The following is a 15,757-nucleotide window of genomic DNA, read 5'->3' as shown; positions in this document are numbered from 1 at the left end:
CATACCCACCCTCAGGCAAGATGAAGTTAAAGCAGCATGTGAAAACCTTCCTAAATTGGGAAAGACTTGCGGGGAAGTTCCCTGGCAGGAAACTTGGAGCAAATTGTTCCTGCCACACAAAACCAATGAAAGGTCTGTTGACTCGTTGCTTCCAAAAACCTGAATGAGTACTGGGGGGAAAAAACTACAGTGTGTTGTAGTTTGTAGCTCAAATCCTTGAAATCAATCGCAATATTAGCAACTGGCTAATAAAACTACCATTGCTTTGCTTTGTTTCAGGGAAACCTTGTGGATTTTCTGAAGCTAACAGGATGGCGAGGATCCAAGGTGTTCTATTTTGGAGATCATCTCTACAGTGACTTGGCAGTGAGTGATCGTCACGCTTCTGTTTTGTTCACATTTGTTGCGCAAACGTCTCTTCCTTTTGTTTTTACTTCTTCAGAAACAGTGGAAGTAAATCTCACTCTATCGTTTTCATAATCACCGGTTTCCAGAGTCAAACACTAACAATGATTGTAAAAAGGTTCTTGAAGTGGACTATAGTCTAAACATCCTGTGTCCTGGCATTTTAGGACCTGATGCTGCGTCATGGGTGGAGGACAGGCGCGATCGTGCCTGAACTTGAGGTGGAGACGAAGGTGGTGAACACAGACCAGTACGCTCAAAGTCTCACGTGGTTGCAGGCGCTCACCGGACTGCTGGAGCGCATGCAGGTACACATTGTGGTTCTGAACTCCACCAACACTCTTCCTGTTTAGAATAGAAAAGTATTTATCCTGATAAATGTCTACTTTTTATTAAATTTCACATTAAAGTAAAAACAAAAGGCATTTTAATTAATCAAACTTTGTTTTTGAATCGCTGTAAGTGAGTTTCTAGAGAGCAAATAAGAGCAAAATAAACACATCTGCATTACATGTGATTCTGCAGTATATGGATGCATAGGAATGACCTCGTAGGTTTGGCAGAGGTCCATTCGCTTTATATTGATCGGAATTGATTGTTCTGAATGTTCGTTTCCAAAGTTAGATTCTCTATGTAAGAAAAGCTTGGTGTGATCGGTTTTTCTGTTTGTATAATCCAGAATGCATACAACCTCATATTCTGTCAAAGTTTTGGGTGATAATTGTTTTAAATGGTGCTACACTAAAATGTAAGCCTCTCAAAATGCTATAGAATTGTTTGGGTCTTACAATTTTTAATTTAAAGACACTGTTACTATAAAGTCTGTATCCTCTGAAGTGATCCGTTTTTGATGCTCACCAAGGCTGCCTTTGTTTGATATAAAACATTTAAAAAAAACAGATACAGGAAAATGTGATGTTATGAAAAATTACAATTTCAGACTGTTTTCTGTTTGAATATAATTTAAAATGTGATTTATTCCTGTGATTGTAAAGTTGAATTTTCAATTCAATTGTATGCTTTAATATGCTTATTGGCTGCTTAGGAAACATTTCTTATTGTTAATGTTTAAAACGGTTGTGCTGCTTTTTATTTTTGTGAAAACGTGATAGTTTTGTTTTCAGGATTTTTTTTTAAATAAATAGAAAGTTCAAAAGAATATTTGAAATAGAAATCTTTTGTAACATTAAAAGTGTTTTACTGTCACTTTTGATCAATTTGATGCACTCTTGCTAAATGAAAGTATTATTTTCTTACAAAAAAAAAAAATCTTACTGACCGTAAAACTTTTGAACGATAGTGTTTATATTATTATATTATTTATTTTATTTTTTTAATGGCTACTATAAAGGTCTATGATGTCTTTTGTATCATCTTAAGGTAATCTTCCAAAAGTTTTCCCTATTGATTTGAAGAAAATCTCTCTTTAGACAACTGACTTATTTACGTCTTGGTTTTCAGATGCATCGGGATCCTGAGTCCAAGAAGGTTCTGCAGGAGTGGCTGAAAGAGAGAGAGGAGCTACGGTGAGTGAAGCAAGACAAAAAGACAAAAAACTCACTAGATGAACAGATCAAGACCTAAAGTCATTGTAACATGTCTTCCAATTTCCTTTTACAGGGCAGTCACCAAGAACCTCTTCAACCCTCACTTTGGCAGCATATTCCGTACCTGCCACAACCCCACCTATTTTTCCCGCCGCCTGTGCCGTTTCTCAGACCTCTACATGGCCTCTATCAGCTGCCTGCTGAACTACGACCTCTCATACACCTTTTACCCTCGCCGAACGCCCCTGCAGCACGAAGCCCCCCTCTGGATGGACCAGCTCTGCACTGGCTGCATGAAGACACCCTTCTTAGAAGAGATGGCCCATATTCGTTAAAACCGCCAAAGGTTTAATGTGCAAATATGAACTGAATAGTGAAATGAGGGGTGTGTGTTTGTGTCTCTATCTATAGCATTGGAGACGTGGCACTTTTTGCATGAACGCCACATACAATGGGGCCACCTGCTGGATGTTATGTTGCAATGCGTCTCAATGTTCTCAAGCCTTGGACAGCTAAAGACGGGCTTGTTGATGAACTTATCCTTGTGTTCTTATCTCTAACTTTTTTACATTTGATGCTCTTGCATTATGTCTTACTAAACATAGTTAGATGTTAAGTGGTTTACAGTTCTCTCTTTTTTTTTATTTTTATTTTTTTTTTTGGTTTTGTAAACCAGTATGTCATGAGTTTTGTAGTTGCAACAGGGTGATGTTTGTATTAACATTAATCATGATAGCAGGAAGAAGGAAATATACTATACTTGGGGTAGCCAGACATTGGTAGGCCGAAGTATTGAGCCGCTGGCCAAAAAATGCACAATTATGAGTTACAAATACAGTAGGTCTGATTACAAGTGCGATTAGGTCAAATAGCTTCATAGATTGGTGTTTTAATGTTACTTACCTTCCCCACACTACATTAATCATGTAGCCAAGCCTCATAAAAGTTTAAATATGTGCAAGTAATACCAGTCTCCACAGCTTATTATTTAGTAGAGAAATTATAATGTTTTTTAAATGACAGCTGTATTTACATACTTGGAAGCTCCTGGAGGGCCAAACCAAATGCTGTTGTTATTTTTGACCTTGCAAGCCCTCACTGTTTGTGGCTTTAGACTAAGCTTCTGTACAATCAGAGCATTGTTTGCTTACAGTTAAATCTGTGAATAGCTATGCTGCTAAATTCAGTTTTCCAGGAACAAGAAAGATCTCATCTTTTGTATGTACTTAGTCTACAATTTAAAAAATCTAATAAAAGGCTTTGTCTTAATATTCGTCATGTTGGTTTGTTTTAACTTTAAGAAATGAAACACCTAACCCACATCTTTTAAAAGTTGTGAAAAAGTGAATTATTACTACAATAATGATTTTCTGTTGAAATATTGTTTTAGAATGTAATTATAAATAAATACATGTAATTTTTTCATGTGATAGAAAAAAAGCCATTACTACAGTCTTCAGTCTCACATGATTATGGAGATAGAATTGTTGCTTAATTCTAAATAAATAGATTACGATCCATAGCTAAATGTAAAGAGATGAACAAACATTAAACACATTGACAAATAAATGGAATGAGATCCACAAATAAATCAAAGTTTCACAAACATTAATTAAATTCATAAATAAAATGAGATTTGCAAATAAAAAAAACATTCACAACTACATATTTATGTCACAACCACAACTTTGCCTGGCATTTATTTGTGAATCGCGTCCCGTGCATTCTATCTCCATACATGATCTTTCAGAAATTATTCTAAAAGATGTAATATTGTCAATGTTACAAACAGCTTATTATTTTTTAGGAAACCTTGATGCACTGCCATTCCGGAGTTTGGGAATTTTAAAGAAATTGATACTTTTATTCAGCAAAGGTAGAAATTGATCAGAAATTATAGTAAAAAGACGCTGTATAATGTTACAAAAGATTTCTATTTTAAACGCTTTTCTTTCATCAAAGAATCCTAAAAAAAAAAGTATCAGTATATTCACAAAATCATCGGCGAGCTGCCGAGTAGCTCTCTGAGATATAAAGAAGCTGAAATTATATGGTCTAAAACTGCCGCTTGTGCGCAGCTGCTGAGTAGCTCGCCGTGATCGTATAGTGGTTAGTACTCTGCGTTGTGGCCGCAGCAACCCCGGTTCGAATCCGGGTCACGGCAAAAGCGAGTTCTTTTGTCAAGTCAAGTCACCTTTATTTATATAGCGCTTTTAACAATACAGATTGCGTCAAAACAACTGAACAGCATTAATTAGGAAAATAGTGTGTCAATAATGCAAAATGACAATAGTAAACTCTCATTTTTCAGTTAAAGACAGTTCATCATTGAATTCAGTGATGTCAACATCCAGCTCAGTTTAAATAATATCTTTGCAATCAAGTCAACGATATCGCTGGAAATGAAGTGTCCCCAACTAAGCAAGCCAGAGGCGACAGCGGCAAGGAACCAAAACTCCATCGGTAACAGAATGGGAGCGAGAGCAAGCGCAAATCCTGGCATTGTTTTTCAGTCATTTCTCAGGTGTACAGACTGCTTTAATGAATAAGAAAAGCAGTGTATCCGCTTTTTGAAAGCCATGTAAGTATTATTTCAGATCTAGGCCTAAGAGATCCGCCATAAATGATTAAATGGCACTTAACATGTTGGCCCATTTTTAAACGGAGCGGTTTTGCACCTCTGTTTCTTTAAAGGGGTCCTATTATGCTTTTTCACTTTTTCACATTTGGTAAGTCTGTAATGTTGCTGTTTGAGCATAAAAAAGATCTGCAAAGTTCAAAGTCCACTTCAAAAGGAGATATTTTATTTAACAGAAATCACAAAGGGATTTGTGATATCACAAATATCGACTAATGGGATGAGACCTGGTTGAGCTGCACTAGAGAAGGAAAGAGTTATGAGAAGGGTATAACTGCAGCCCGGAGATCTCCAAATGGGGGTGGGAGCTCCAAAACAAGGCGTGGCTTCATTTTTCCCCCCAATCCACTTCAGTGCAAACTCTGCCCCACAGCTGATTCTAAAGATTTTATTGGTTGGGTCAATTAAAGTGTTGATTTCCTACATTATGCTACAAAAAATGCTAAACTCTAAACCTACCCTACACCTGACCCTAACCTTAACCAGCGAAATTGACTGACTGCACGGCGGAATTGGCGCTGAATAGCGTGGAAAAGAAAGATGCAGTTCAGGAGATGAACAGTTGATAAGATTATGTGATATGAGATCGTTCTGTAACTCCCCAACCGGACAATGGCAACTTTTTAGTTACACCCAGCGTCGCTACCCACTCCTACCCTACGAATTTCGAGCCCCGGGATGCCCCCGTTGCTTAGAACAAAGCGATAGAGTGAAATCTTTCCCCATGCGCTGCAGTAGCCCCTCACTGCAGAACAATGATCCAGGGGGTTGGATCCTCATCTAGGGGGTGGAGATGGTAGGTTTAGGGGTGGAGATGGGTGGGTTTAGGAATCAGGGGGTGGAGACGGGTAGGTTTAGGTATATGTAAGGTGGGAGGAGTTGGATCTGGATCCAACCTCACCCCCTGGATCTTGTGTTCTGCAGTGAGGAGTGAGGACCATCTCCTGCGCTGGGACGGCTCGCGGGAGAGCTCGTGGGTAATTCCTGTTTATATCATTAAGCATTAAACTCCAGTCCGAACACCACTGGCCACAAGCTTTGGGCTCTGCTCTCACAGAGAATATTTGCTTATATAGCATATTTTATTTTAGAACTAGAAACAATGTTAAATTTATAAAGTTTTATAACAATTGGCTGGAACCAGAGCCAATGGTGAAAGTCTTTGTGTGAGGAGACACTGCCCCATTTTGGAGGTTCTGCCCACTTTTGGAGTTCACGCCCCATTTTGGAGATCTCCGGTCTGCAGTTATATCTACTTGGGTGTTATCACTATGTCGGAGACACGCTGGCTTTCCCAAGGCAGACGAACTTAGAGTAGTTACAATCATCCGGGTTTAAATCGTGCTAAAATGTATTTGATTTTGACGCAATATTTACACTGAAGCGCGCAGGTGGCTATGGTAAGGGGCATGACATTTCCCAACCAGGCGCCGAGTGCTGCCAATCACAACACACACTGGCCCAGCTATCCAATCACAGCACATATTTCAGAAGGGCGGGCCTTCATTTGATACAAGAACTATTCGAGCCGTTCAGGCCAGACTGTTTTTTTTAAACAACCTAGTATGAGATCCTGTTCTAGTACACCCCCAAAACAAAATCAAGACTTTGTAAAAGAGCATAATAGGACCCCTTTAAGTCTCTGGCCAAAAAACTTTGGTTACTGAATTTTAGTTTAATCACAGTGAACTTTTGATTAATCAGTAAACTACACTGCCATGACACACATTTTTCAGTCAACTCTGTCACAAAGCTAGTAAATAAATCATGTCATTTTTAGATAATTTTCAGAAAAGTGACCAACAAAATGTTATTTGATGTATATGAAATGTAAAATATTGTTTAAGTCAGCATTTTCAAGATTTTCTGTGTCTGACTGTGTGAATAGTTGAAAATATAGAGCTGCAAAAATCAGTTTGAAACCACCCTGTATCTAAATTCATTAGTTCATGGAAGTGAATACTAGATTTGTCATGATTTATGCCACATAGCTTCTGTTTCTCACAGTGATGATCCCTAATGAAACAGTGTTATTATTAACTAAAACGATTCATTTTAATTAACTAAAACAAAGCTAAAGTTACACAAAATGTAATTATTAGATGAAAACAACTTTAATGTTAAAGTTTAACTGAAATAAGATTAAATACTAAAATTACTAAAACTGAAATAAACGTAAATTAAGGCTTAAAAACTAATAAAATTGACAAACATACAAAAAAAATTAATATATAAAAATTTTAAGAATTCAAAATATTAATATATGCTATGATGGTAAATAATAAATACTGAAATAACAAGTAAACCACATTGTGGCAAGGGAGAAAAAAGCTGGAGACACACCTACACATGAGTGAATATTTCTGAATATTTTGATACTATTTAAATTATTCCTTGAATAAGTTTCATATCTTGTTTTGTCCCAGCACCCAAGAACCAGTAACAAATGGCAAACGTAGTCACCAAGTTTTGAACAATAAATGAAATAAAGGTTCAGTGTGAACCTTGACAGATGTGTGCTGCAGTGTGGTCTGCTTGGGACAGATGACCTTGTAGTGCTGTGTTTTGCAGGTGTTTTAGCATGTGTTGGTAAAGTTCAAAGTAATCTTTACAGCCAGAGTCTGATTCCCATGCTTGGTTGCAACATCAACAGAGACTCAACAGGCTGTAAATCCTCCTGAATAAATGTCACCTGATTAGGTAATTTGCATTTCAGAGGATGGAGTGATTAGCCTTTCAGAATAATTAACAAAGTAGGGTTATGTCAAATAGGCATTTTTACCAGTTTTCTTTATTTTTCTAAAATTGTTCCTTTAAAATCTGTCTGTTTGCAGAAGTGTGAAGGGGTGTTGCCGGTGGAGTTCCGCTCCTTTGCTGTTGATCCTCAAATAACCTCACTGGAGGTGTTGCAGCATATCTTGATACGAGCATTTGAGCTGAATGGGTGAGTGTGAAATTGTGAAATATATTTGTCTTGTGACAATTCTCATTTAGATCTATTGTTACAATATACAGTTGTAACCCTATTTTTATGATTGTTTAATAGCAATGATAGGTAAATGAACTGCAGCAAACATAGATGCAGTCTTTATTTCCTTGTTTCTCTGTAGGAAACGCAACTTTGGGATAAGTTACCTGTCCCATGACCACGGAGGTGTGGAGGTCTACGTGTCTCTGCTGTCTGACTGGGATTTAGATGCAGCGTTTGTCAGTGCAGCAAAGCCTTTCCTCCAACTCAAGATGGACATTAAACCATCAGAGGACAGTGAGTGAACTCCATATCCTTCTATTTGGAGGGTATTAAATGTATGTCAAACTCAGTAGATCCTTAAAATCTTTGAATGCTCTGTCTCCTTTATGATTTCTACAATTTATTTCCCATTCATTCACTACCCACAAATCAATAATCGATCAATCAATAAATAAAAAAACTTTGTTTTGGGGTAGTTGCTGTTTAGTTCAAATGATTGTGTATTTTCCTGGGAATATGTACATTTTTCCACTATGTTTGTTGTTTTGTAGAGTCTACATAGTGTCTTTATTGGGTAGAATAATTCTTTTACAAACATTATGCATTTACCTGTAAATAATCTCTTTAATGATTTCCCCCATGTTCTTCCTAAGGTCCTGTTTTGGAGGATTGGGACATAATCAGCCCTAAGGATGTGATTGGCTCAGACCAGCTGCAGGGAGAGAAGAGGTCGTTGGCTTCTGCCGCACTTCCTTTCACACAGTCGCTACTGTCCCAGGTTAATTATGATGTTCTTCTTCACCCTGTCAGCCAGCTGTTTTACCAGCCAGTGTCTGCTGCAGTCAGTCAGGTTCACAGTCTACTGCCTTTTTACTGTAATTAATGGCATTTACCCTTAAACAATTGAAGTCATTAGATATTTCAGGAGTCCTTGAAGGCGAGAGCACTTTTGCTCTTGTAAGAAGCAGCTATGTGCTTCTCTTGTGCTGACAAACTGATATATTAATTTGAAGATAGAGGGAATATTTTCTGCCTCTCACTGATAGCTAATTAATCATGGTCCAGATAGGAATTATTCTTTCCGCCTGTCTTCCACCTAATACCATAGATTTTGTTAGAAATCTTTATAAATAGTAAACATTCCTGTCTACTTTGTACCTTCCTCCACATTCAGGTGGGTCGCACTCTATCGCGTGTGCAGCAGGCCTTGAGTTGGTCCTATGGGGAGGAGGTGAAACCATTCAAGCCTCCCTTAAGTGATGCTGAGTTCCACAGTTACCTGACTAGCCAAGGTCAACTGACCCGACCAGAGGATCTTAGACTTCGTATATATCATGGTGGGGTTGAGCCATCCTTACGCAAGGTAACCAGACTGCGTTGACATTTTTAAACTAATTTACCTAATTAAAGGGTATTATATTACTTTCTATATCTATTTTTTTCATCTCTGAATACAAAATATTATAGTTAATGATTGAGATATATACAAATTATATATATATAATTTGTATTTAGACCTAGAAATATATATTTTAATACATATATTACATATATTAACATATTTAAAAATGCTTTTTAAAGAGTATGATGTGGCAAGCAGTCCTCTTTTTACCTGACTTTTTCCTCTGTATTTTTGTGACAGGTTGTTTGGCGATACCTCCTTAATGTGTACCCAGATGGTCTGACAGGACAAGAGAGAATGGACTACATGAAGAGAAAGACAAGAGAGTACGACCAGCTGAAGTGCGAATGGACAGAACGGGGCAGTACAGAGGACTTGGAGTTCATCAGGGGAAACGTTCTGAAAGATGTTCTTCGAACAGACCGAGCACATCCTTACTACGCAGGATCAGAGGACAGCCCACATCTCACCGCATTGACAGACCTTCTCACCACCTTTGCTATTACACACCCACAGGTAAACACGCAGTAATCCCATTTGGTAACACTAGGATGTGCCTTTACCTCTGTGGGAAATAAACTGTCCTTGTTTGCTTTTACAGGTGTCTTATTGCCAAGGCATGAGCGACATTGCCTCGCCAATTCTAGCCGTCATGGACAACGAAGCTCATGCTTTTATCTGCTTCTGTGGCATTATGAAACGTCTTGAGGGCAACTTCCGCCCTGACGGACAACTAATGTCTATTAAGTTCCAGCATCTCAAGTTGCTATTGCAGTATTCAGACCCTGAGTTTTATGCCTACCTAGTCTCAAAAGGTGCCGACGATCTGTTTTTCTGTTACCGCTGGCTGCTTTTGGAGCTGAAGCGTGAATTCGCTTTTGATGATGCCCTGAGAATGCTTGAGGTCACCTGGAGCTCCTTGCCACCTGATCCACCTGAGACAGAGGTGGAGCTTCTGGGGCCAACACTTGAGGCAGATCAATCCAATGGCTCACAGAATGTCCATGAGAATGTGGACATGGAGGAGATTGATGAGAAGCAGACGGAAAGGCAGAGGAGACGTCACATGCTAAGACCGTCCCGAGAGGAGGCAGATGGGGGACGTAGCCTCATCATAGAGGAGGAGAAGGGCCCTCGGAAGGAAGGTGAAGGAGAGTACGGTGTAGATGACATGGTAAAGAATGATGTCACAGCTCCAGCTCCCTCATTTGAGAAACAGGCAAGTTTTGGGGAATTCAAGTACTATAGTGGCCGAAGCGAGGACAGCTTTGATATTAATGAAAACGATTGCTCTGATCCTACATTTTCTCCAGTACAGTTTCAGTCTGCACACTCCACATTGCCATTCTCTGTCCGCCAGTCCACAGATGAAAGTGAGGATGACCCTGGAGAGCAGGAACCTCTTATCGGTAATCATACGCCGTCTTCTCCAGGACAAAGAGACTCTCCCAATGGTCAAGCAGCTTCCCCAGCATCATCTCTTCCTTCTGGTCTACCAAATTGGAAGAGTAGCTCTAATCATTCCCCGGAAGCATCTAATTCTCCATCTAGCTGGAGAACGGCATCTCCCGATGACCTTTCAAAATGCACATCCTCTTCGTCTAGTGGGGACAAAGCTGTGTCTCCTGATAAACCTCCTGGGGGGTTCATGTCCTCACAAACTGTAATGAACGAAACTGGGGCTCAATCTCCATCAGTGGTCCCAGGGAAATCTTTACTGGCATCTCCATCGCAGAGTTACAATCGTTCGCGTCTCTCTTCTCCGGTTTTATCCTTCGGCAAGTCCCCGTCATTGCCCAAAGTGTTCTCCAGCAATCTTCCCTCGCCATGCAGGCCCACCGGGTCTGGCATAACCTCTCCAAACACAAACAAACCAGAAGGAGGCGGAATTAAACCCTGCTCGCTTCCTCCTCCTCAAGAGTTTGGGAAAGGGAATCCCTTCATGCTTTTCCTTTGCCTGTCTATCCTGCTGGAACACCGTGACCACATTGTCAAAAACAGCCTGGATTACAATGAGCTGGCCATGCACTTTGACCGCCTGGTCCGTCGTCACAATCTTGGGCGTATTCTGCAGCGAGCTAAAGCCCTCTTTGCAGACTACCTGCAGAGTGAGGTATGGGACTCGGAGGAAGGGGATGAAGTCAGCTTGGACTCCCCAACTACAGCGACAACATCCCCCCAGACACCCACCACTAGACCTCCTTTCCTCAATGTACAGCCCTCTCAGGGTACCTTACCGAATTCGATCTATAATCTGGCCAATACCATTCCCTCTCCAACAACTCCTGTTGCCCTCTCTCCATCTGATTCCTGATCCTGTGCAGTAGTAAATTATCTCTAGAAACCAGCTCCGGACCACAAACAGACCCATAAGCCAGTTTTACTGTACCTTGCAGAGTCACAGCGTACCTTTGTGCTTTACACATGCTTAATGAGACTTGTGTTGTTTTATGTTAATGACCAAAGCTTAGTGACTTTCTCATGTCTCTTTTTCCCTGTCCATCAAGTCAAGCCCCTTTCATTGTACTGTATCTTTTTTTTTATTGCACTTTATTGATTGTCCTTTGAAAGGGCAGGCCAGTTTGTGTCTCCTTTCACTTTGTAAATAACACTTTTGAAAGGCATATTATGAACACGTAAAATCTGTTATAGGAACCTAACTTACCTAAAACAAAGCAACAAGATTATACTGTTATTTATTTCTCTGTGTGCAATCTTTATTTTGGCGAAAAGGATGTCATCAGCATTTTCTGAGGTTATCATGCCTCTGTTGTTGTAGGGAAGAGAACGTTTACTCAAGTAAAGCTTTTGAGACGCTCCCTGAAATGTATAATTAATTTGTTTGACATTGCCAGCAGCAAAGGTGTATTTGTTATACTGATACTTGTCATTTGTGCTTTATAAGAACCTTAAGCCTTGACTTTTGTTTGTATGAAACATTTGGCCCGAGATGGTGCTGATGCGTTATCTAGTATCCCATCAATGTGAAACCTTCTGTTGTAGAATAGGTAACATGCCGCCCAATCTTGAATTGATCTCTGAACTACCAGTAGAAATCCTCTCTATTGTACAACAGCTATTTGACCTGTCAGCTGTAACTCTACATGCAGTGGATGAATTGGTAAAGCAGCACTCCTACTAAGATAAACATGGAGAATGGCTGGTAATTTGGTTTCTCTTATCCTCGCCTTTGTTGAAGTGCCTCGTTTCACAGAATTAGGCATTTTTGTCTCTCTCACTTCTGTGTAAATATAATTTTTATTGCTTTCATCCTTCCACCAAAGACTTGTCTGTTCATTCGTTGCCATAACAACTTTATCATCAAGAGGCAACAATCAAGGATCACTGCTGTTACAAAAAAAATATCAGAGTATTACAAAAGTGTTTAATGCCTTTAGCAGAATGCGTTTCATTGGAGACCTTGTAGACTCATTCTTTGTCTTAATACCGAGTGTTCTTTTCTCTTTTTTTTCCAAGTGCTAAAATGAGAAACCTCTGCACATGGACTAAAAAAAGGATTTTCCTGGAAAGTGGAACAGTGATGAGTCCTGTTCATCAGCATTGTGCATACCTGTATGTTTGTTTCTCTGATTTTGGTTTGGTTCTGTATGATAGTATTTTACTCATACCCTTGGAGAGACTTGCTAGATTGAATGCTTGCAATACTCCTATTTGTACAATAAATTCACTGAATATTAATTGATCAGTGATCTTTCTTTGCACACAAATAGATTTAATGCAATCCCTGCTGGAAATGCTTCTTAATCTGTTTTGTTGTTTTGTTTTGTTGGAACGTGGTAGCTGGTTTCTATGCTAGTGCTTAACACTACGGATGCAATATTTTTGGCTACGAGTAGATTTCGTGGCGGGGTATTCAAACAGCGGATAGTCATCTGTCAACCATTCGCTGTGAAGGAGATGAGACGCGTTTTACGATCGGAGATTTCTTCACAAAATTGTTTTGTTTAAACAACGTACACTGTTAAACTACCTCGGCTTTATTAACTATTAATTAATTGATTTGTTATTTGTCGCAAGAAGTCTTCAGATTTTACCTCAAGAATGTTTTTTGTTTTGTTTTTTTACCTCGGAGATCAGCGCGATACTCTCATCAAGCAGGTAAAGTGAATTATATGCTTCTTTTGGGATTTTTTTTTTTTACAGTTAATTACTTATTATATTATTATATAATCATATTTATATTATTAATAACGGTTGTTTTGAATGGTATGTGATTTTCAAGTCTTTAGTGCAAATACTGTACACAAAATAAATAAATAGGCCTAACAGAGCTTGCTTTATTAATTTAGCCCACTGTGTTCAACAGTAAACCAAATTCTGTATAGATAATGCCACTGCTGTATTTTATTGTAATATTGATTGTGAAGTTGAATGTTCATAAATCTCTTGCTATTTCATGTTGAACACAATCAAATCAGGTTAATAGTGTAATATAATATGTAGTTTATGATTCTTCAATTAATTTAAAGGGGTCATATGATGCTTTTTTAAAGATAATTATTTGGTGTAACAGGATATGTTGACATGCTTTAATGTTCAAAAAACAGTGTGCTGTTCTATAAAAACAACGTGTGTATGTGTGTGTGTGTGTGTATATATATAAATATATATATATATATATATATATATAATTTTCAACATTTACAGTGTGGTACAATTTAAAATAACTTTTCTATGTTAAATGTACTTTATTCCTGTGATGTAAAGCTGAATTGTCAGCATCATTATACTCCAGTCTTCAGTGCGTCATATGATCCTTCAGAAATAATTTATATCATGATTTTCTCAAGAAACATTTCTTATTATAATCAATGTTGATATTATCAATGCCACTACAATGTTGGAAAGCACATTAGAATAATTTCTGAAGGATCACGTGATGCTGAAGACTGGAGTAATAATGCTGAAATTCAGCTTTGCATCCCATTACAGGAATAAATTACAATACTTAAATTTACATTTAGTCATTTAACAGATGCTTTTATCCAAAGCGACTTACAAATGAGGACAATAAAAGCAGTCAAAACTAACAAAAGAGCAACAATATATAAGTGCAAATGACAAGTCTCGGTTAGCCTAACACAATTAATTATAATTAGAAAATATATTCAAATGTAAAACAATTCATTTTAAAAAAAATTAAAAAGCGATGTTACTGTTGCAAATATATATATCCATATAAATATAATATTACGATACTATATATATATATATATATATGGATCATGGACCTGTATTTTAGACATATTTTGTTAGATAGACCCAAAAACCCAATTTATTAAAAGTTCTGTATCTGCCATATATTAGTCTGTGAAGCTGCAACAAATTTATGTTCTAAAAACAGTATTCCAGGATTTTTTGGAAATATTTATTTTAAAAAGTTTTGCCCTCCTTAATTGTAACAGTATAACATTCTTCAAACGTTTATTTGTAATATCGCACAAAGATATAGGATCATAAGTATTGTTGTTCTAAGAACTTTTTTGGTTTTTTTCGGCGTTATGACAACATTCATCAACATTCTCATCGTAATGAGATTCTGCGAACGTTATTCTCAGAATGTTTTCTCTCAACGTTAAGAGCGTCCATCAAGTAAAAACAACATAAAATGGCTCCAAGAATGTTATTCTAAGAACATTGTCTCTATTGATATTCAGTCTAATAATTTTAATGTTATGAGAGCATTCTATAAATGTTATTTTAACAATGTTTTATCTTAACCTTTACAAAACATTGTGGGAACGTTTCCTGTTAGCTGGGAATATGTTTATATTGGTGCTGTCAAATGATTAATCGCGAATAATCGCATCCAAAAAAGTTTTTTTTTTTACATGTGTGTGCTGTGTACATTTATTATGTATATACACACACATACAGTATATATTTCAAAATGTATTTGCATGTATATACAGTGGGTACGGAAAGTATTCAGACCCCCTTAAATTTTTCACTCTTTGTTATATTGCAGCCATCTGCTAAAATCATTTAAGTTAATTTTTTTTCCTCATTAATGTACACACTTATTGGTGGAGAGGAGACAGAGTGATGAAGCCAATCAGCATTTATATTATATATAAATGTTTATAATATAAACGTAACATATTTTTCTTAACTATATACATGTGTAATAAATGTTTCTTGAACAGCAAATCAGCCTATTAGAATGATTTCTGAAGGATCATGTGACACTTTCTGCGAGACCATGCAGAGCCTTGTATGCAAGCATTAAGATTTTAAAATCTATGCCGTGTTTAACGGAGCCAGTGTAATGTCTTCACAACAGGAGTTATATGGTCGCCAGCCCTAACCCCAGTTAAAATTCTAGCTGCTGAATATTACTGCTTTTGCTGTATTTCAGATCAAATAAAGATCAAATTCTGCTTGATGAGCGGAAGAAACTTCTTTAAAAAAAAAAAAACATTAAAAATCTTACTGTTCAAAAACATTTGACTGGTAGTGTAGATTTTTTGTGCTTGTTTTTTTTTCTGTGTTCTCCACAACTTTAGATTTTATTATTGTTGTTGAATCTATACATTCAAATAGTTTCATTTATTTCCATTTGTTCATTAAAATACCAAACGTATCGTCCTTGTTTGCGTTGTATTTTAGTGTGATTTATTTTATTTATTTTATTAAAAAATTAATTAATTTAGATTTTTTTATTGATATTACATTTTATTGACTTGCATTGATATTTTATCTTGCTCGGATTTGTAAACATTAAATGTTAATAACTGTTACTATTAAGCATACATAATTGTACATAATTTAAT

General features: G+C 37.4%; 2 protein-coding genes and 1 non-coding gene across 3 annotated transcripts in view; all 3 read left to right on the top strand.

The window, feature by feature from the left end:
- Positions 1-3,221, top strand: part of LOC107591861 (5'-nucleotidase domain-containing protein 2-like) — a gene marked incomplete at its 5' end in the record, with an annotated part of 9,930 nt that extends 6,709 nt beyond the window's left edge. The window contains 4 exons of the mRNA XM_016281138.1: positions 265-366; positions 573-713; positions 1,867-1,931; positions 2,026-3,221. Coding sequence (XP_016136624.1) covers positions 265-366; positions 573-713; positions 1,867-1,931; positions 2,026-2,287 — 570 coding nt within the window. The remainder of the gene's footprint in view (positions 1-264; positions 367-572; positions 714-1,866; positions 1,932-2,025) is intronic.
- Positions 2,404-11,587, top strand: LOC107591860 (TBC1 domain family member 25-like). Its single transcript, XM_016281137.1, has 7 exons — positions 2,404-2,498; positions 7,331-7,534; positions 7,701-7,855; positions 8,215-8,339; positions 8,736-8,924; positions 9,204-9,479; positions 9,565-11,587. The coding sequence occupies exons 1-7, from the start codon at positions 2,404-2,406 to the stop codon at positions 11,275-11,277; spliced, it is 2,757 nt and encodes a 918-aa protein (XP_016136623.1). The 3' UTR covers positions 11,278-11,587.
- trnah-gug (transfer RNA histidin (anticodon GUG)) lies at positions 4,045-4,116 on the top strand. Its single transcript has one exon. It is a non-coding gene; the product is annotated as a tRNA-His (tRNA).
- Positions 11,588-15,757: the final 4,170 nt, after the last annotated feature.

Source organism: Sinocyclocheilus grahami, unplaced genomic scaffold (genome assembly GCF_001515645.1).
Source record: "Sinocyclocheilus grahami isolate Dianchi unplaced genomic scaffold, SAMN03320097.WGS_v1.1 scaffold146.1, whole genome shotgun sequence".
Classification (NCBI taxonomy): Eukaryota; Metazoa; Chordata; class Actinopteri; order Cypriniformes; family Cyprinidae; genus Sinocyclocheilus; species Sinocyclocheilus grahami.
The sequence above is the reverse complement of the archived record's forward strand: the minus strand, read 5'-3'. Positions and strand labels throughout refer to the sequence as shown.

Coding starts and splice junctions, on each gene's coding strand:
- LOC107591860 (XM_016281137.1), top strand. CDS start 2,404: ATGGGGCCACCTGCTGGATGTTATGTTGCAATGCGTCTCAATGTTCTC. Junction 7,535..7,700: donor CGAGCATTTGAGCTGAATGG/GTGAGTGTGAAA, acceptor GTTTCTCTGTAG/GAAACGCAACTTTGGGATAA. Junction 8,925..9,203: donor TTGAGCCATCCTTACGCAAG/GTAACCAGACTG, acceptor TTTTTGTGACAG/GTTGTTTGGCGATACCTCCT.